The sequence below is a fragment of the Carcharodon carcharias genome, chromosome 14 (assembly GCF_017639515.1).
Source record: "Carcharodon carcharias isolate sCarCar2 chromosome 14, sCarCar2.pri, whole genome shotgun sequence".
Classification (NCBI taxonomy): Eukaryota; Metazoa; Chordata; class Chondrichthyes; order Lamniformes; family Lamnidae; genus Carcharodon; species Carcharodon carcharias.
This window is the reverse complement of record NC_054480.1, coordinates 122,468,642-122,491,163: the sequence shown is the minus strand read 5'-3', so window position 1 is coordinate 122,491,163 and position 22,522 is coordinate 122,468,642. Positions and strand designations below refer to the sequence as shown.

Genomic DNA, 22,522 nt, shown 5'->3' with positions numbered 1-22,522 from the left:
GGAGAGAGAAAGAAAGCAGGAAAGGGAGTTAGAAATTGCGAAGATAGAGGAGGAGGTAGAGAGTGGACTAATCAATGTTACTCTGTCCTTTCAGGAGAAAACATCCCATAACAATGCTGACAGGTCACAGACTGGCAGGGGATTGCCACACCTAATAATCCTCACGCGACATGAGCAGGAGGCCCTGGAGCTGGAGAGGCACCAAGCAGCCGTGGTAAGGCTGGGGTACCAGGAGAAGTTAAGAGTGCAGTGCACTGAGGTGAGAACGCCAGTTATTGCTACTATTCCAGTGTTGTCTCTATATTGATGTGAGCCTTGAACCTAGAATCTCCTTTGATAATCAAAAGACAAGGGCACCATGATGCATATCTCTGTCTCACCAGGGTGCCTCGATGGACAGTGACAGTGCGATGACTTAACCTAATGACATGTCCTTCTTCTTCTTTTTAGTTTCACCAGCAGGCACTCACCATGAGGAGCCTGAAGGCCCACCCCTGAGCCCAGAGGACCACCATGCTCAGCACGCACCTGCGTCACACCCTCTGTCAAGCAGGCACCAGCGCCGATACCAGCACCTTGGTGGGCATAACATCGCCGTGTAGTCTATTGGTGCACATTGATGAGGGCACTTCACACTCACTTGAGGTGCAGGCAGAGGCAGAGAGTGCCCTGGACGCCCGCAGTGGGAGGGCTGCTGGGGACAGGGATGATACTCAGTCAATGGCTGATGATGTGGCTCTGGAGTTGTCCCTGAGGCAGCAGATGCTGGAAGTCTGGCAGGATGTGCGGGAGGATCTGGCGGAGATACATGAGGGAATGTGTGCCATGATGTCCATTGTGGAGGAGTTCCTACGGAGCATAAACAATGCTTTGACCCTCATGGCTGAGCGCAATGCCTCCTCCCTGGAAGGAGTGGCAACTCTCATGGAGAGGCTCCTCCAAGAGATCAGTCAGGACTGCCTGGGTATGTGCTTGGACCTGCAAGCCTTCACAGCGGCAATGTTACCTCAGCTGGTCAGTATCAGTGTGGGAGATGGATTGTGCATCCCGCATCCCATCTAGGTGCCCGTCCATCAGTGGTAAGCAGGGAGGTCCAAAGTGACTTGACGTTGGCGCAGCAGCTGCCTGTTGTCTCTGTGGTCTTCTCTCAGGGTGCTCCGGATGATGGCAGCAGCTCCTCCACCCCTCTGCCAGTGACTGTGGCATCTGATGAGGCTTCGGTGACTGGGAAGATGCCAGCCGTGGCACTGGCTGCTCCCTCCCAGTTGGGGCCAGCACAGGCTCCACTGGCCAGAGGACGACTGTCAAGGTCATCAAGGCCAACAGGACAGCACAGTGAACAGGCTGTCTCCAATGTTGGTGCCAGTGAGGGGGGAGCACCTAGATGCAGCACCCGCAAGCAAAAACTTAAAGCACTTTAAGCACAACACGACCTTATCACAGGTGATATTTGGTTCCCCCATTTTTCTTTCTTTAATGGTGTGATTGAAAACAGTGGTTCATGTTAATTTCTCCAATGTTTCACATTCACAATTAATTGAGATTTTATTTTGTGCTATTGGTCTCTGTATGCTTCATTTGTTCTGCAGGGAAGGCCATTATGTAATGATAGACATGTGGCTTCTGAAACTTTAATGCAAAGGTGCAGGATGTGTGTTGGTGGCCAAGGAACTGGTTCTGTCAGGGATTGGTTATGGAACCTGCAGCCCTGGCATGTGGTTGTGGTTCTTATTTGGTAGGCTAGCTGAAGGAGTGTTGGATCAAAACGTCCCGGGCGTCCCTGCCTCCCTGGAGGTTACCCAGGTCAGCGTCTATCCCCTCAGCATTCTCACTGTGCTCATCCTCGGACCCACAACTGGACTCATCCTCTGTGGCCTGTGGAGCTGCGTCAAGATCCTTTTCCTCCAGCGGGACCCCCTTGCCAGTGCCAGATTGTGGAGAGTGCACATGTAACCACGATCAGTGACGCTCGCTCTTGCGGGGGTATTAGAGTGCTCCCCCTAAATGGTACAGGCATCAGAAGCACACCTTGAGAACACCTATGGTCCTCTCTACCACCGACCTTGTGGAGCCATGGCTCCTGTTGTACTGCTGCTCGTTCTCTGTTCTTGGGTGGTGGAGAGGTGTCATGAGCCACCTTTTGAGGGAAGAGCCCTTGTTACCCAGCAGCCATGCATACAGCCGGGCTGGAGCACTGAAGAGCCTCGGCACCTGGGAGTGTCTCAGGATGTAAGTGTCATGGGAGCTGCCAGGGTACCTTACGCAGACTTGCAGAATATGCATCCTGTGATCACACACTATCTGCACGTTCATGGAATGGTATCCCTTCCTGTTGACGAAGGCACCCGGCTGAGCCGCTGGTGCCTTGATGGCCACATGTGCGCAGTCGATGTCACCCTGGACGCGGGGTAACCCAGCAACCGCTGCAAAGCCTCTGGCTCGCTCAGCCTGGCTGGCCTCGTCCTTACAGAAATGAATGAAAATCAATACCCACCTGAACAGAGCTTGTCACCAGCTTGACACAACTGTGGACAGCTGATTGGGACACTCCACACAGATCCCCCACTGACCCCTGGAAAGAGCTGGAGGCATAGTTGTTGAGGGCCACTGTGACCTTCAGAGCCACTGACATGGGGTGTCCACCCACACAGTCAAAGCTGATCTCAGGGCCGATCCTCTGACAGATGAAGGCCAAGGCCTCCCTTGAGAGACGGACCCTCCTTTGGCACTGGATCTCAGACATATTGAGGTAGCCACATTGCTGCCTGTAAACCCTGGCAGCAGGATAGTGGCATCTTCTGCGGCCCCTTCCACCTTGGACTTCCTGTTGGCCCTGCGCCCCTTGTGCTTGCGCCTCTTCTCCCACAGGTCACTCCCCTGGAAGCTGCGTTGGGACACCTGGCCCCCTTTCCCTTCTGCCCGTCTCTTCCTCTTCAGAGGAGGTGCCTCCAGCAGAGAGCACAATCTCTATTCCCAGGGTAGGGGAAGGCTGTCTGATACATGGAAGGGCCCAGGCAGTGTGAATCCTCGGGGGGGCCTTGAAAACAACAATTGAGTCCTGAACTGAAGCCTCTAAAATATCTGAACGCAGCTCTGAAGCAAGATGAAGCTGTCCAGTTCACAGAAGCAAGCAGCAGCAAGTGAAATCCTGCACTCCTCACTAACTGCTTTGCCAAGGCCACTGACCCCTCCTATCCAGCCTGTGGATGAGATTTTGCTAATTGTGGCCTGCCCGTCTGCCCATTCTGCCTGCGCGACGGCCTGAAAATCACACGGACTACGTAAAGTAGGAGACAATTGATGTGTCAAAGGCCTTAACTGGCCTCTTAATTAATGGTGTGACACGCTTTCATCTCCATTGCAAGCCCACCTAGCGAAATATTGAGAGAGTGCGCATTGACATTGGCACGCTCGGCTAACATCAACGCCCTTTATTTAACAGTCTAGTGGGTCAGGTGCGCACCCATCCGCTAAAAATTATGCCCTATGCGTGTGTCTGTGTGTGTCTCTGTGCGTGTGTCTATGTGTGTGAATTAATTGGATTAAAACCAGCTAGTCTGGGTGCTTTAATGTATAGTAGTTTGAGATGTAAATTAGTTAAACATAAGGAGGAAAAGGTAAAGTGTAATTTTGCATTTGTTGAATAAAACATTCAAGAGTAGGAGTGAAATCCTGTATCTAGCTGGGAGATACCAAGCTATTTGTTTATATTACTAATAAAATTGGTGGAATGAAAGAATGTTTGCTCGGAGAGGTAAAATTTAAAAACTTAGTGATATAATGGAAAATTTATATTCAGAGGGGAAGCTAGATATAAATAGAAAGGAGTTTGTGTGTGTGAGTCAGAGACATTTAAGATCTAACCAGCCTGTAAATCTACAACTGTGTCTGCAAAAAAACCAAATTGAAAAGAACCTCATTTTGAATTCATAAGGTCAAATGTGCTTTGCCTGATGTCTTTTTAAATTCTATGGGTTATTATTGCCTTGGTGGAGATTTACCTGGGAGTGATTAATTTGAGGATTTGTTTAAAAGTTATTATGGTAGTAATTTGTAGACGTGTACGTGTTTAACTTTTTGTTAAATTATTAAATGTTTAATTTAGTTTTATATAAAAATCTTTGGAGGTTCAGCGGTCTTATTCCTAAATTCAAAGCTGCATCTCAAACATACCAATTGAAAAAAGCTAAAAGCAAAATATTGTGGATGCTGGAAATTTGATATAAAAACAGAAAATGCTGGAAAAACTAGCAGGTGTAACAGCACCTGTGAAGAGAAAAACAGAGTTAACATTTCAAGTCCGCATGACTCTTCTCCAACTGAAAGTATAAGTTATGACAGTTGTTCAAGTTTCCCTCTGGGATTTAAACAACTCAGCTTTTACCAACTGTTGTATCATAACGCAGGATTGAGGAGCAGGCTGCTGTTCTGTCTGGACGACTGCTTCTTGGTGGTTCCCTGATTGGATGTTAAACAGCAGATTGACTGTGAGGCTAAAGATGTAACGTTAAAACTTTCCAAAAGGCCAGAAGCTTGGATCATACGGCATATTGCACTAATGGTTAATTCCTTTGTTCCTTCCCAGGAGAGTAACGGGTTGGTTATTAGCATCTCTCCCAGTATAATGAGTTTGATCTCTCTCCTTTGTGATAGTTCAGTTTGGGGAGCCAGTTTGCCTGCACTTCCTCTGCATTCATTGATTACTAGGGACCTGTACAATGAGGTGTGAGTTTCTAAAGGCTGAGAGAGAAATTCATTTGTTCTTGTAGCCCCTGGTGGTAGAACAAAGGGCCATCCCTGTGGTCAACTGACCTGTAGCAGCCATCTTTTATGGTTCAGCAGAAAATCCATGTTAACAAAATAACAATGAGAATAATGTTTTGAACACACAGTGCTGGATTCCTTTTCATGCCACAGGAACCCAACACTACCTTTGAGTTAAAAGCAAAATACTGCAGATGCTGGAAATCTAGACAAAAACAAAAATACCTGGAAAAACTCAGCAGGTCTGACAGCATCTGCAGAGAGGAATACAGCTGACATTTCGAGTCCGTATGACTCTTCATCAGAACCAAGGAAATAGAGAAATGAGCTGAAATATAAGCTGGTAGAGGGGGGTGGGACAAGTAGAGCTGGATAGGGGGCCAGTGATAGGTAAAGGCAAAGAAGAGATTGCTAAAGATGTCATAGACAAAAGGACAAAGGGATGTTGACGGTGTTGATTTTATCTAAGGAATGTGCTAATGGGGACATTAAGGGTAGCAAGCAGGGCAAGCTAGTGGCAGAAGACCTTAGTGGGGGTGGGGCGTGGGGAAGGGATCGAAATGGACAAAAAGTTGGAGATAGAACAATAGATTGAAATAAATTTAAAAATAGGTGGGAAAAGAAAAATATATACATTTTTTTAAAAAGATAAATTATTGGAAAATGGGGGTTTGGAAAGGGGGTGGGGATGGAGGAGAGATTTCATGATCTGAAATTGTTGAATTCAATATTAGGTCCGGAAGGCTGTAAAGTGCCTAGTCAGAAGATGAAGTGCTGTTCCTTCCTTTGAGATCTTGGTTGTTAATCTCTTTTATAGCTTCCTAAACTCTGTCTACAAGAATTCATTCCTCTTTCTGCCTAAGTTATTGACACTGACATGGACCACGATGACTGGATGTTCCTCCTGTGTTTCCTCAGGGTGCCCTGCAGCCACTCAGTGACATTCTTCACCCTGACACTAGGGAGGCCAGACAACATCCTGGATTCACGTCTGTGGCCACAGAAGCACCTGTCTGTTGCCCTAACTGTAGAACCCCCATCACTATTGCTTTCCCAATCTTTGTCTACCCCACCCTCCCACCCCATACAGCTGAGCCAGCCATGGTGTCATGCACTTGGCTCTGCCTACAGCCCCTCATCATTATGCAGAGTTAAATCCTGGTACTTCAACAAGATGGAAATACAGAGAATGCTGGAAGCTTGAAGCAAAAGCAGAAAATGCTGAAAATACCCAGAAGGTTTGGGTGCATTTGTAAAGATGTAAATAGAGTTAATGTATCAGATTAATGATCCTTTGTCAATAGTTGCATTTACATCTACCCTATCAAACTCCTTCATATAATTTTTAAAGTCTTCCATCAGGGCACTCCTCAGCTTTCCCTTTTGTACATAAAAGCAAACTAATCAGTTTGATTTTTCCAGGTAGGTAAACCCTTGTCGTTCTGGTATCATTCCAGTAAATGTTTTTTCACCTTTTCTAGTGCCTCTATGTCCTTTTTCTAATATGAAAGTATTACTGGTATGGTCTAACCAAGGTTCAATACAAGTTTAACATAACTTCCCTGCTTTTCAATTCTAGAAATGAACCCCACTTTGTTTTTTTAACAAGCTTTTAAACCGGTGTTGCAAGTATGTCCCAACCCTTACTCCTCTTCTTCTACGCTCTGGCTGTCAATCATCAAATCAAACCATCAGAATTTGATGGTAAGGAGACAATATGACGCGATTGGTTATACGATGGTAGGAAACCAGTTCTTGATCGTCCACTCAGCCCACCAGTAACAGGCCGCATTCTCTTCCATGACAGCGGGAAAGCACGCCAATGTGTTTCACAACAGCACATAAGGGACGTGTACTTGGTGGGCTGCACTTTGAGGGGAATTCGGAGGTGAGTGCACAGTAACGATGTGAAGTGCTCGCTAGGGTCGCCTGTGGGACTTCAAACTTTACAGGAGTTGGGGGGTCGGGGTTAAGGGCAGCCCTACGGCTGAGGTGTATTGTGGGGTGGGGGGGGGGGGGGGCAAGGACACCCCTGTGCTTGAAGGTAGCGCGCAAGCATGTGCAGGAGGCGAGTGGGTGAGGGAAGCATCCACACATTAGGGAAATCTGTGTAAAGTGACCATTCCTCTGCAGCTGAGACAGTTCAGGTGCAGCCGCATTGATATGATTGGAGTCTTGCTTCTAGCTTATCTGCCCACTCAAGCAGCATAGAGGCATCAAATCACCACCAGGTGCTCCAGAGCGTTTCACCCCTCCACCCACGCTCCCCAACCTCCACCCTCCACCCCCACCCCCACCCCCCCCCAAGACACAGACTGCAAATTCATGAACATTTTAGTGGATGGCAGAACTGCACACGTTGTACAATCTCCTCGCTAAAGCTGGTCATGGAGGCACTCACAGTTCCTTGCAATGTCAGCATCCTGGCTTGGACCATGGTTCAAGCTAACAGGGCAGCCATGTAGCACACTAATCTCTGGCCACCCAAGCGGTGGCCACTCTCCGGAAAGCGTTAAGGGGTCATCACACATAACCAGAACAGATTCTTCGTACACCCATGCTAACCACGTGTCTCCCTCTTTCATCCTGCAGGAGGAGTACATAAGGATCATGGAGCCTGGTGAACTAGCTGTATGCCTGATGGCCTACAGAGAGTGAAGACAATGGAGGAGAGAGTGACTGAGCCTCCTGGCTGCACAGAGGCAGGAGCAGCAACCTCTGGAAGAAGGGGCAGCTGGGGATCCCGCACATGCTGCCAACAAGCCACAGCGTGCCGTCGCTGGTCAGCGCCTGGTGACACCCAGGACCTATAGACACCGCCTTTCATTCCTGCAGATGACCGAGAACCAGTGTCGTCAAAGATTGCGCATGTCTAGGAACTGGTCAGTCACAGCTGCCAGCTACTGCAGGATTTGGTGCCACGGGAACATGGAAGGCATCCACTGCCAGTGGTTGTTAAAGTGACCGCGGCGCTCAATTTCTACACCAGTGGATCCTTTCAGGGCTCCACAGTGACCTCTGTGGGATCTCACAAGCCTCCACCCACAAAGGCACCCGTGAAGTCACGGATACCATCTTTGTGAGGGCACACAACTTTGTGCATTTCGCCTGGGACCAGGATAGCCAGGATGCAAGACCGATTGGATTCACCAAGATCTCGGGTTTCCCACAGGCGCAGGGTGCCATCGACTGCACTCATGTGGCGCTCAGATCTCCTTTGCTACACACGCAAGGGGTTCCACTCACTGAATGTGTAGCTGGTGTGCGACTACCAGAAACACATCGTGCAGGTGTGTGCAGTTTCCAAGGAGTGTGCACGATGCCTACATCCTCAGTCAGTCACAGATCCCTGACATCTTCCAGGGTCCACAGAGACTGCAGGGTTGGCTCCTTGGGGACAGAGGCCGTGGCTGATGACACCCGTGTGGCAGCCTCAGGCTGCAGCAGAGCGAAGCTATAATGAGGCTCATGCAGCAACTTGGTGGAGCAGACCATCGGGATGCTGAAGATGAGGTTTCAATGCCTGGACTGGTCGAGTGGAGCCCTGCAATACTGTCCACAGAGGGTTTTTTAAATTGATTCATGGGATGGGGGCTTTGCTGGCTGGGCCAGCGTATATTGCCTATCCCTAGTTGCCCTTGAGAAGGTGGTGGTGAGCTGCCTTCTTGAACTGCTGCAGTCCCTGTGGTGTAGGTACACTCACAGTGCTGTTAGGGAGGGAGTTCCAGGATTTTCACCCAGCGATAGTGAAGGAACAGCGATATATTTCCAAGTCAGGATGGTGAGTGACTTGGAGGGGAACTTCTAGTTGGTAGTTTTCCCATCTATCTGCTGCCTGTATCCTAGATAATAGTGGTTGTGGGTTTGGAAGGTGCTGTGGAAAGAGCTTTGGTGAATTCCTGCAGTGCATCTTGTAGATGGGACACATTGCTGCTCTTGTACCTTGGCGGAGGAAGGAGTGAATGTTTGTGGATGTGGTGCCAATCAAGTGGGCTGCTTTGTCCTGGATGGTGTCAATCTTCTTGAGTGCTGTGGGAGCTCCACGCATCCAGGCAAGTGGGGAGTATTCCATCACACTCTTGACTTGTGCCTTGTACATGGTGGACAGGCTTTGGGGACACAGGAGGTGAGCTACTTGTCGCATGATTCCTAGCCTCTGACCTGCTCTTGTAGCCACAGTATTTACATGGCTAATCCAGTTCAGTTTCTGTTCAATGTTAACCCCCAGGATGTTGATAGTGGGGGATTCAGCAATGGTAATGCCATTGAATGTCAAGTGGCAATGTTTAGATTCTCTCTTGTTGGAGATGGGCATTGTCTAACACTTGTCTGGTGCAAATGTTACTTGCCACTTGTCAGCCCAAGCCTGGATGTTGTCCAGGTCTTGCTGCATTTGGACATGGACTGCTTCAGTATCAGAGGATTCACAAATGGTGCTGAACATTGTGCAATCATCAGTGAATATCCCCATTTCTGACCTAATGATGGAAGGAAGGTCATTGATGAAGCAGCTGAAGATGGTTGGGCCGAGGATACTATCCTGGGGAACACCTGCAGTGATGTCCGGGAGATGAGATGAATGGCCTCCAACAACCACACCCATTTTCCTTGGTGCTAAGTATGACTCCAACCAGCGGAGAGTTTTCCCTGATTCCCATTGACTCCAGTTTTGCTAAGGCTCTTTGATGCCACACTCGGTCATTTGCTGCCTTGATTTCAAGGGCAGTCACTCTCACTGTACCTCGGGAGTTCAGCTCTCTTGTCCATGTTTGAACTAAGGCTGTAATAAGGTCAGGAGTTGAGTGGATCTGGCAGAACCCAAACTGGGAATCAGTGAGCAGGTTCTTGCTAAGCAAGTGCCGCTTGATAGCACTGTTGATGACCCCTTCCATCACTTTACTGATGATCAAGAGTAGACTGATGGGGTGGTAATTGGCCGGGTTGGATTTGTCCTGCTGTCATGCATCATTATCATCTGCTGTGCCCTTTACAACCTGGCACTCCAATGGGGAGATGAGCTGGCTGAGGAGGAGATGGAGGAACTGGAGATCTCCTCTGATGAGGAGGATGCTGATGGGGATGAGGGAGAGGATGCCATTAGAGGCAATGATGAGGGGGATGAGGCCCTCGCACTGGCTAGACGAGGCAGGCGCACTCAGGAGGCCCTCAAAGCTGCTAGATTTGTGGAGGATGATGATGACATGAGTGAGGTGACCCCATAGATCCTTACATTGCATCTACGAACATTTGACTCCAGTCTGGCTTATGTCAGCGTGAATACCCTCTGTGATAATGCTCCTGCCATGGGGATGAAGTGGAGGCCCTAATAGTTGCTCAACCACAGGAGGATAATGATGATATGCAGTGGGGACACTCCATAGATCTTCACATAGTCTCTGAGAATGTCTGACTCCTGTCTGGCTGAGGGCAGCTCACTTGCGCTATGAGTTCAGGGTCATATCATAGAGACGCAGCCATGAAACATTTAATGCACCTGATCTTTCGTCCGCCTTCAGCACTTGACCCCTTTAGGAGCACAGCATCACTGGTCACAGATGCTGAAGGGATGGGGGCCAGCCCCACTTTAAAGGCGCTGAGAGCACACAGAGAGAATGATGGAACTCTGTGGCGCCTGCCCACAACATTCTGGCAGCAATAACAAGCACCATTGAGGTGCAGGCATCAGTAATGTCTCCAGGGAGTGTGAGGCTGGACCATTGCTGTGGTCTGAAGGCTGCACAGAGCACAGAGAAGAGGCCCTGGACTGAGACACCTGCCTTTATCTTGTGCAGAAAGGTTTCACATCTGATTGACAAGAACACTGCTCATCAGAACAAAGAGCCACAGGCAGGGAGACATTCTTAGGAGTTTATTGACAAAAATGAACAGTATGTACAAGTGATTAACACCCATGCCCAGGCTGTGCAACTACTTTTACCTAACTTTCCTAAACCTGCTGCTACATTTTGGTGCTCTCTGGACATCCACAGCATAGGTGGAGGCAGCCTGCTGACTGTGGCACCCTGTCTGTGATGCCCTTGGCGGGCGTCCTCTGGAGGGCTGAGATTTGGAGGGCCCCGGCCTGCTTTCAAGGTCTGTTGTGCGGCGGTGGCCCCCTCCTCGGCTTGTGAAGCTGGAGCTGTAGAGGTCACAGGAAGAGGGGAGTCAGATGGGCCGCTCACTCCCAGAGTTACCTGGGTGGATGGTCTCAGAGTGTGCACCTGCTGACCCTCCTTCCCATGGGTGCCCAAAGGCCCCAGGCTGACTCCATGAGGAGAAGGGGTAGCTGGACTGAGATTGAGCTGCCCAGCACCCCTCTCACGTACACACTGTTGGAGGCCGACTATGGCGTCAGCGATGGATTTGAGCCCGTGCAGCAGTGCAGGAGCGACGTCCTGGACCAAGGTCACCATAGCGGCCGCCGTCTTACCAGTGGTGACCTTGGTACGTTGCAATGCCGGCACTATCATCTCAGCCTGAAGATGGACGGACTCCTCCATTGTGCCTTGCAATCTGAGGAGTGCAGCGGACATCCCTTCTAGATGTTCCCGAGCTTGCCTTTGCAGCTCCAGCAACTGTGACATGACTGAGTCCAGAGGCTCATCATCTGACTCGGATTCAGCAGATCCCTGGCCTCCAGCAGCCCTTCGAGTGCTGGGGACCTGGGAAGTCCCTGTGTCCGCCTGCTGTGGATCAGAAAGTGAGATATGCTCACTAGATTGTGATCTGAGGCTACTCTAAAGCTAGATCCCACCGAGGTATATGTCTCTGCATTGGCGGAGGCTGTGGGTGAGTGCTGTGATGGGACTTCAGGGAGGGTGCCTTCAGAATCCTCTTCTGGGATGTATTTGGGGCTTGATTGGAGGCCTTGGGTCATGGACTCAGTCAGCTGTTTGGCAGATGTGCCTGCGAAAGCAAGGAGAAATAATTGGTGCAGTGGCTGTGAAAGAGGACACATCACTCACAGCATGGTTGTCTGATGGAAGTTGCACTGCTGGATCCTCACTTGGTAGAGCAACGCTGACCTCACTGTCAGCACAGGACCAGTCCTGGTCATCATCGGCCAGCTGGATGGCTCTCTTTTCAAAGTCCATGGGGACCTTGATTTTGGGCATTCCTCCACCTGTCTGCAACCTTTCCCTCCTGTTGTGAGCCAGATTGTCCTACATGGATAGAGATGGGGAGAGTTTATCAGGATGCCTGCCAGGCCAGATGATAAGTATGCCTGGCCTGTGTGGGTGGTGAGCGGTCCTATGGATGGGATGAGGACAATGACAGTAAGCGTGAGAGAGTGAATGGTGATGTCCCTTGACCCAGCAGTGAGTGAGGACACTGTGGATATGTGATGGGTTTGATAGTGTGAGAGTTGGGAGTGATGAGAAGAGTGACTTAATCCTTATGGAACGGAGGAGATCATTCATCCTCTTGCAGCATTGGTTGGCTGTCGTCTTTTGAAGGGCATTGGCACTGACCGCCTCCCAAGCCTGGTTGGTGAAGACTCTGCCCATTCTTTGGCCAGAGGGGGGTTAGAGGACATCCCATAGGCCTCCACTTCATCCAAAAGGCGCTCTTGGGACATGTCACTGAACCTGGGGGCTGCAGCCTTCTTCAGTTTCAGGGCCATGTCTTCCATGCTGCAATGGTGGTCCGGATGCACTGAGATGTGTGCTTGTGGCACCTGGCGTGATGAAGTGATGGCAGATGATGGCAGGCGGGCAAATAAGAACCTGCCTGCCATGGGAACAGCGTATTTCCTGAGAGTCAATAAATAATGTGGCGGGTTTGGGACGATATGGCATGAAAACCCACCATTACACAAAACATCGTTTTACCTGCCCGCTACCGATCTTAGTGCAAACCTGGGACAATTCCGCTCTTTGTCTCATGGTCAGAGCCTGTCCCTCACTGTCTATAATGTCACAGGCCCCTGTGCTCAGTCCGTTCAGCTGTGGATCATTTGTTATTAAGAAAAAATGTTGATTCTAACAGGAAAGATTGACCATTTTCCAATATGTTGTGAAGAATAGAACTGCCATCTGAGATAAGTATACATGCTTCTGCACCCTGCCCTTCCTATTTAGTTCCATCATGTTTGTCGGGAACTGGTATTTTTGTAACAGTTTCAGTTCTGCACCCAGAAAAGTTCAATGATAAATTTAACAGAAACTCCAGTTCTTGAAATTGATGACAGGAGCAGCTGGAATTTGTGAAATCAGCCACAGCTTCCTGAATGCAACATTTCCTTTAGTTAATTTCCCCTTTTTCAGCAACAAAATTGAATTTGTTCAAAAACTCTGACTAATTCTTTTTGGGAAAGAGACCAGACATTTTGTTGAAATCATCTATGGCCAGGTAAGGTTAATATTCTACATTTCCATTTATCAGGGGTGGTGCCTGTAGCTATTCCCTCCAATTATTTTATAATTTATGAGCTGCCATTTCCCCTTTCTTCTTCAAGAATATTCAGCCTCCATTTGTACTCTTTTCTTTATCACTGTGTCTTTCCCAGCCTCTGACACTGACTGAGTGCAATCATCGAGCCTAGTCACAATCCTCTGGACAGCTTGCTCACTGGTTTACAACAGGCGGCCAGAAAGATATTAGATTGTCATGAAAACCTGAATGATCCATGATTGTGCCATGGCTCAGTTGGTATCACTCGTGCCTTTGAGACTCAAGACCAGGCTGGTGCTCCCTGAGTCAGTACTGAGGGAGAGCTGCACTGTCTGGGGGTCAATACTGAGGTTGTGCTGCACTGTCAGAGAGTCAGTATCGAGGGAGTGTTGCAGTGATGGACGGTCAATACTGAGGGAGAGCTGCAATGTCGGAGAGTCAGTACTAAGGGAGTGCTACACTGTTGGAGGGTCAGTACTGAGGAAGTGCTGTACTGTTGGAGGGTCAGTACTGAGGAAGTGCTGCACTGTCTGAGGGTCAGTACTGAGGAAGTGTGCAGTGATGGAGGGTCAGCACTGAGGGAATGCTGCACTGTCTGAGGTGCTGTCTTTCAAATGGAATGTTAAACTGAGGCCCTGTTTGCTCCATTTTTTATTTTGTTAAAAGCGATATATGAATGCAAGTTGTTGTTTCCAATTTGGCGCTGAGCAGTCCACTGACTGAAGAGAGAACTGAAGTGTGATATTGCAGTACCTAGTACACCCAACAAGGGCTCTTGTTGTTACACCTCTAAGTCATGCAATTATTTGACAAGTAATAGGGCATTAAAGCAGATATTCTCCTTTAATGTGAGGTGAGCTCCAAATACAGGTGAGGGAACATTTGGTGCAGACTCACGTTTTCTAACAGAAAGCTTCTTCTCTTCACATCCCCATAGGATGAAGATACTTGGAGTGATTATCATCTTGCTTCCTATAGAGTGGACAGTGGGTTCACAGTGTGAAAGTACACCAATATTCAAGCAAGACGACACAGGCACTGCTCGCAACTGCTCCTTGGAGTGCCTGGATTGGGACAAGTTAAAGCTTGAGGGTGTGAGGTTCCTGTCACTGGCTAACTGCAGAATTTCCCTCATTGAGAACATTTCACAGAATTCAATTCTGGAGGAACTGAATCTCATGAATAACGAATTTCGACATCTTTCACTGAATCTCCTCCAAAATTTCACAAACTTAAAAGTACTGAATGTAAAGGGAAACCCTATAACATCCATTTCCCTGAGCATCATTCAGGCAGTACATGTTATCTTTGATTGTTCCTGTGATGTTTTGAGAGATCTGATGCACAATTGCAATAAGGCAGTGAACTGCACACAGAGTTTCCTTGACAATCTAAATTGCACAAATAATTCCAGTGTGTTAAGTGTGGGCAGTTTCTATCCTGCTGAGTGTGAGGGGCTGAGTCTCATCCCTATCTATGTCCTTGTTCCATTGCTCATTGTTGTCATTGTGGGAATATCTGTTTTTGTGCTGATGAAACAGCGCTCCAAACTCAACAGCAGCGACCTTTCCCCCAACAAACGCCATTCGGTTTCCACATCAGATCATGGACAGCAAAGATATGCGAGCACAACAAACTGGAAAGATGCAGCAGCAGTGACGGCCGGTACAGAACGTTCTAGAGAAGTGAAGCAGCAGTCGGTGGCTCATAAGGATTATGAGAACGTGCTCATGGATGAATCAGATGGAGCACAAAGAAGATATGACAGGTAAAGTGGAGTCAAATGTGCATAAAAGTGTAAATGCACCAGCACCGTAGTAACTACAAATGCGCATATCCATCTGCACAAGTAACTGTGTGCCAATGCAGTTAAATTATAGGAAGTGTAATTGTGTAAATATATCTACACAATGGTAACAGGAAATGTGCAGATATATATACATATTAGTGATTATAAGGGTGAAATTCATTTTCACAATAGTGGCTTTGGGCGTGTAAATATATTTCAATATCAGTAACTGCAAGTGTGTAAATATATTTACACACCAGTAACTGTAAAAGTATATATAATTACACATTCTTACAGTTACTGGTGTGTAAATATATTTACACATCAATAACTGACAATTTTCTGCACCTGTTCATGACATTTAACTGATCTGTGTATAACTAGTCATTTGGTAGCACAGAACTTGAGTGTTGCTGAAAAGAGACATGTTTAAGCATTTCATCTTGCACTCACTAGGACACCCACAAGAATACCAATATAAGGGGGAAAACAACAATTTATACTGTATGGGAAGAGTGTGCTGTCGCCATGGAGAATGCATCACTGATGGTGGCTGACAGTTAACCACCAAGCATTGCTTGAAATTTAAACCAGGCAGCTTGATCCCGATTGGTCAAGGCATTACCCTGGGGAATAAGTCAGCAAATGGCTGTAACTTATTTTGTTTAGCTGAAACAGGAGCAATGTATGTACACGTTCTTTCTGTCTGCAAAGAACAGCGCTTCGGAAGAACAGTCGGAGAGGTGGACCTGTGGGAAATACATGGAGCAGGAAGAGAATAAATACAACCTGGGGAGTGTAGCCTACATCACTCATCTTGGGGAAGTGCAGTCGGAGAGGCCGACCTGTCAGCTGCTCGGAACCGGCCCACGCTGAGTTCGAAAGGAGAGCGGAAAAAAAGACAATTTCTGACATCACAGGAAAGAAGCAATTTGAAAAGCAGGACTTGTAAAGCAGTAATCTCAGGATTACTCCCAGTCCCATGTGCAAGCGAGTATAGAAATAGGAGAATTGAGCAGTCGAACGCGTGGCTGGAAAGCTGGGGTAGGAGGGAGGACATCAGATTTCTGAGGCATTGGGACCAGTTCTGGGGAAGGTGGGACCTGTACAAGCTGGATGGTCTACACCTGAACAGGACTGTGATGAATATCCTTGCAGGGAGATTTGCTGGTGCTGTTGGGGGGTTGGAGGGGGGGGTTAAACTAGATTGACAGGGGATGGGAACCTGAGGGCAAATTCAGAGCAGGGAATGGGAGATGGAGCATTAGTGAGTGAAAGGCAGAAGCAGCACGGGTTAAAAAATGTACAGCACAGAAATCTGGCAGTGTTGAAAGGTATATATGTAAATACAAGGAGCGTAATAAATCAAGTCGATGAGCTGAGGGCACAGATAGACACATGGCAGCATGATATCATCACTATAACAGAAACTTGGCTTAAGGAGGGGCAAAAATGGCAGCTCAACATCCCTGGATATAGAGTTTTCAGACAGGATAAGGAGGGAGATAAAAAAGGTGGGAGTGTAGCATTATTGGTTAAAGAATTAAGTACAGCTGCGAGGAGAGATGATATACTAAATGGGTTGAGCTCAGAAATGAAAAAGGGGTAGCCACATTGCTAAGAGTGTATTATAGATTCCCAAATAGTGGAGGGAGTTAGAAGAGCAAATATGTAGACAGATTTCTGAGCACAACAATAATAGGATAGTAATCGTCCGGGACTTCAGCTACCTTAATATCAATTGGGATACGAACAGTGTAACTGGGCACAGAGGGCACAAAATTTTCGAACTACATTGAAGGTAACTTTTTTAGCCAGCATGTAACAAGCCCAACAAGAGGAGGTGCAAAACAAAAACAAAAACAGAATTACCTGGAAAAACTCAGCAGGTCTGGCAGCATCGGCGGAGAAGAAAAGAGTTGACGTTTCGAGAAGAAACTCAACTCTTTTCTTCTCCGCCGATGCTGCCAGACCTGCTGAGTTTTTCCAGGTAATTCTGTTTTTGTTTTTGTTTTGGATTTCCAGCATCCGCAGTTTTTTTGTTTTTATTATTAAGAGGGGGTGCAATTCTAGATTTAGTCTGAAGAAATGAGGCTGGGCAAGTGGATGAAGTAACAGTGGGGGACCATTTTGGAGATAGTGACCATAATACAGTTAGATTTAGCATCATTATGGAAAAGGACAAAAATAGAACAGGGCTAAAAGTTCTCAGTTGAGAGAAGACAAATTTTACAAAGCTGAGAGGTGAGCTGGCGAGAGTGGACTGGATATGGCTATTAGAAGGGAAAACAGCGCCAAATCAGTGGGAGGTATTCAAAGGCGAGATTCTACGGGCACAGTGTAGACATGTCCCCACAAAGAAAAAGGGTGGTACTGCCAAATCTAAAGCCCCCTGGTTATCCAGAAGCATACAGGCCGAGATAAAGCAGAAAAAGAAAGCTTTTGACACTCACAAAAGACTTAATGCCATAGAAAGCCTAGAGGAGTACAGTAATTACAGGGGTGAAGTAAAAATGGAAATTAGGAAAGCAAAGAGAGGATACGAAAAAACATTGGCAGGTAAAATCAAAGAAAATCCTAAGATGTTTTACCAGCACATTAAGAGCAAGAGAATAACTAAAGAAAAGGTAGAGCCTATCAGAGATGTACATAATAACGTGTGGGTTGATGCTGAAGATGTGGGCAGGGTTCTCAATGAATACATTGCCTTTGTCTTCACTAAGGAGAGGGGTGATGCAGATGTTCTAGTTAAAGAGGAGGAATGTGAAATATTAGATACAATAATCATAGTGAGAGAGGAAGTACTGGAAGGACTGACATCCTTGAAGATGGACAAATCACCAGGACTGGATGGACTGTATTCCAGGCTGTTAAAGGAAGGCAGGGAGGGAATAGCAGATGCTCTGAGGATCATTTTCTGATCCTCACTAGATACAGGCGAGGTCCCAGAAGAGTGGAGGTCTGTAAATGTTGTACCATTATTTAAAAAGGGTGCAAGGGATAGGCCAGAAAATTATAGGTTGGTCAGACTGACTTTGGTGGTGAACAAATTCTAGAAATCAATTCTGGCAGATAGGATAAACTGTCACTTAGAAAGGCACAGGTTGATCAGGGATAGTCAACATGGTTTTATTAGGGAAAGATTGTGTCTTACTAACTTAGTAGAATCTTTTGAGGAACAAGGAGGATTGATGAGAGTAGAGCATGTTGACCACATAGATATCAGTAAGGAATTTGACAAGATCCCACATGGCCGACCGGTCAGAAAAGTGAGATCCCATGGGATACAGGGGAGGGTGTTGAGTTGGATCCAAAATTGGCTCAGTGACAGGAAACAAAGTCAATGGATGTTTTTGTGCAGTTTCCAGTGGTGTTCCACAGTTCTCAGTGTTGGGGCCCTTGCTGTTTGTTGTATATATTAACAATTTGGACATAAATGTGGGAGGCATGATTGGGAAATTTGCAGATGACACAAAAATTGACTGTGTAGCTGATAGTGAAGATGATAGCTGTTGTCTCCAGAATGATATCAATGGTTTGGTTTAGTGGTCAGAAAAGTGGCAAATAGAATTCAATCCAGAAAAGTATGAGGTAAAGCATTTTGGGAGGGCAAACAAAGCAAGGGAATGCTCTGTAAATGGGAGGATATTGAGCGGGGTTGAGGAAGTGAGAGACCTTGGAGTTCATATCCACAGGTCCCTGAGGGTGGCAGGACAGGTGGATAAGGTGGTAAAGAAGGCATATGAAATACCTTCTTTTATTGGACCAGGTATTGAATACGAAAGCAAGGATGTAATGATGGAACTGTATAAAATGCTGGTTAGGCCACAGCTGGAATTTTGTGTACAGTTCTGGCCACCATATTACAGGAAGGACATAATTGCTCTGGAGTGAGTGCAGAGGAGATTTACAAGAATGCTGCCAGGGCTTGAAAATTGCAGCTATGAGGAGAGATTGGATAGGCTGGGGTTGTTTTCCTTAGAGCAGAAGAGGCTGAGGGATGACCTAATTGAAGTGTACAAAATTAGATAGGGTAGACATAAAGACTTGTTTTCCCTAGCTGAGTGGTCAATTATGAGGAGGCACAGACTTAAGGTGATTGGTAGAAGGATTAGAGGGGACATGAGGAAAAGCTTATACACCCAGAGGATGGTGGGCATCTGGAATTCACTGCCTAAATTGGTGGTTGAGGCTGAAACGCTCAACTCATTTAAAAGGTACCAGGATCTGCATCTGAAGTGCTATAACCTGCAAGGCGACAGACCAGGGGCTGGAAAGTGAGAGTAAAATGAGTGGCTAGTTTTTTTTTCATCTTTTTCTGGTCAGCACATGGGCTGAATGGCCTCTTTCTGTGCCAAACTTTTCTGTGGTTCCATGGTTCTATGTAGCTTCCAGTACACGCAAGTGTGCCACACTGAGCCCGACTGACTATCTTAAATTTGTTGTCAGCGTAATTCTTAGCACATTGAGGATTATTAGCAAATGTTGTCCAATCATGTAATCACATCAAATGTTGGGCACTGTGTTTTGAGTTTTATAAGCACGGGCTAGTTGGTTCGGTCCGTACCCTGCCTGTTGCAAACAGCGGCTGGTACATGCTGTTTGATACTATCCGGCTGAATTTGGGATGGACAGCCAATGCTTGGCAGTTAACTATCAGTCACCATCAGTGGTGCATCCTCCACGGAAATGCCACTTGCCAACCAATCAGCATTCTCTTCACATACAGTATAAATTGTTGTTTTCCCTCTTTTATTGGTATTCTTGCAAGTGTCCTGATGAGTGCAAGATGAAAAGCTTTGACATGTCTCTTTTTTCAGCAATACACCAATAACTCCGAGTGTGGAAATACATTCACGCACCAGTAAATGAGTGTGTAAATACATTTACACACTGGTAACTGTGGGTGTGAAAATACATTCACACACTGGTAACTGTGGGTGTAAAAATACATTCACACACCAGTAACTGTGAGTGTGTAAGTATATTTATCTCAGTAACTATGCACATGCAAAACATATAAACAGAATGTTGAGGTCACTGAACTTGAACATGTTTGAAAAAATCTCTATAACTTTTTAAATATCTTAAGAATGAATTCAACTTTGAATCAAATTAGTTGGTATTGGCAAAACAAATGGAGCCAGACAGGTAGAGACTGGGAATGAATAAATGGAACTGGGGTTTTGAGAGGTTCTGGCTGCTGAATTAATTACTTAATTTGTGTCTCATTAAATTAAATGGGTGATGAATGAATCGCTCATAAATGGGAGATAAAAAATTGAAATCAGTTCTTCTTTTTGAGCCTACTCTCTCTCCACCCTTTTTTGCACAGACATGAAACGTTGGACAGAATTTTATGTGGCCCAATTGTGCGACAAAATGTCGACTGCGCGTCCCTATCTCATCGCACCATCGCACCGTGTTACAATCAGCAGACACGTGGCTGCCGATGGCTAAAAGGGCAATTGGTTAGAACTTTTTGTGGCCCGTGCGATTTTGTGGTTGGTGCAGGGGTAGGCAGCCATCCCATTTTTCATGCAAACTCGATCCAGGGCGGGATAAAAGGCAACCAGAGCAATATGGCCCTGAGTAGGTAGGAGTTTAGGTGAGAGTTGGTTGTCGGTTCTTTTCTGATAGTTTGTTGCACTTTCTGTGTTTTGTGGAGGAATCTTTGGCTTACAATGTTTTTTAGAGGCTTTCTGCCGAGCACACACTTCAGGGCACTACCCTGTGCCATCTGTATTCCAGGAAATGAGAATTGTCTACTCAGGTGGAAGGCATGGCTCGAAAGTGAGGGCACGTGTTACGCCTCCTTACTGAACATTCCTGATGAGGCCATCCTGTGAACTCTGACCCCTATGTCAACCAATTACCTCTGAGATAAAGTTTGCAGCCGTTCCCTGTCTGTCACAAGCCACTCCCATGCCAACACCAATGAGTAACATAAAGCACAATCAGGCCATGAAACATCATCACGTCTTTAACTGGTGCTCATGTTTGCACAATTTGAACATAGAACATGTTTCAACAGAAGTGATATCACCTGTGACAACCCCTCTTGTGTATACAGTGCCTTAAAATTCAGCTTGTGAGTGTCCTCCCCCCACAAAGCCCACCCCCATGCCCTCAACCCACACTCCCCAACCCCCACCACCCCCTCCCCCAAACACCCCACCCCCGGCCCCAAACACCCCACCCACCCCTCCCCACCACCCCCAACCCCACACCCCCAACCCCCCCTCCCCCAAACTCCAACCCCCACCCCCACCCCCCCAACTCTCCCAAATCCCACACCCCCACACCCCACCCTCCCCTTGCCCCCCCATCCCTGCTCACCATTGATGGATGGGTACCCAGTGGAGTGACTAGGTGCCGGATCCATCTCTCACACTGTCATTCCTGGAGGGCATTGGGTACTTTTTCCTGTCAATTCCTGGACAGTCAGTCTATTCTTCTCCTTCTGTTGCTGTAATCATTCCCATTCCAAATCAGTTGGCAGACATTCTCAGTGTAATGAGTTTGGAACTTTTCAACCAATTCCCAGAGAATGTGAGGCCAGAGCATATACCCCTCTCCCACCCATCCAGGGAGAACAATCCAGATATGGCCGGTTCGCATGGGTAGTTGAGGAAGAATCTCATTACAGGCCTCAAGAGAACAGCAAATGTCATTGCCTCTTCCATGGCAGCTCAGGTAAAAGGAATTGGGATTTTGGAGAATGGGTGGAATAAAGAAAGACACAGGTTTTGCTGAACTACCTGTTCTCTTTCTAATGGTGTTTTTGTTGCTGTTTCTTTTCTTCCAGGAACCAGAAGACCTCGGATGATACATACTATCTGGAGAGCACGCCAGCCTGTGATATTTACATAAATGAGCAGCCTGTATATTGTAACTACACAGGGTCCAATGCTGAACCAGAGGATGATGTTTATATCATGCCTGACAATTAAATAAAACATCGTGACTCCCCATGTAATTGTAAAATATCTGATCAACTGCAAACCTTTTATTCCATTTCATTTTAACACCAAGCATGTAAATCTTTAACCACTTAGAATCTGGACAAATGGGGGGAAAGTGTCAGGCAGGTAGTCAGGAAATCCGCAGGGTGCATCTCGCTCGAGAACTGTTTTTCTGTGTTGGAAAACGGTGAGAGTGACGGTTCCTCTGGGGAGTGCAGCCACGCTCATGGCACTGTGAGTGACTCAGCTGCACAGGGGTGGAGGAAAAAGAGGGGAAAAGCAATAGTGGTAGGAGACTCGATAGTAAGGGGGACAGACAGGCGTTTCTGCAGCCGTAGACGTGACTCCAGGATGGTACGTTGCCTCCCTGGTGCCAGGGTCAAGGATGTCACTGAACGGCTGCAGGGCATTCTAAAGGAGGAGGGCAAACAGACAGAGACCATGGTACGTATTGGTACCAACCACATAGGTAGAAAGAGGGATGAGGTCCTGCAAGCAGTATTTAGGGAGCTAGGAAAAAGCTGAAAAAACAGGACCTCAAAGGTAGTAATCCAGATATGGTAGGTTCGGATGGGTAGTTGAGGAAGAACCTCATTACACGCCTCAAGAG

The 22,522-nt window shown here is 47.1% G+C and overlaps 1 protein-coding gene across 1 annotated transcript; it reads left to right on the top strand.

Annotated features, from left to right (window-relative positions):
- Positions 1-13,012: 13,012 nt before the first annotated feature.
- On the top strand, positions 13,013-21,921 carry LOC121287253. Its single transcript, XM_041204958.1, has 3 exons — positions 13,013-13,116; positions 14,096-14,926; positions 21,756-21,921. Exons 1-3 carry the CDS (start codon positions 13,109-13,111, stop codon positions 21,898-21,900), a joined length of 984 nt encoding a protein of 327 aa, XP_041060892.1. The 5' UTR covers positions 13,013-13,108; the 3' UTR covers positions 21,901-21,921.
- The last annotated feature ends 601 nt before the right edge of the window (positions 21,922-22,522 follow it).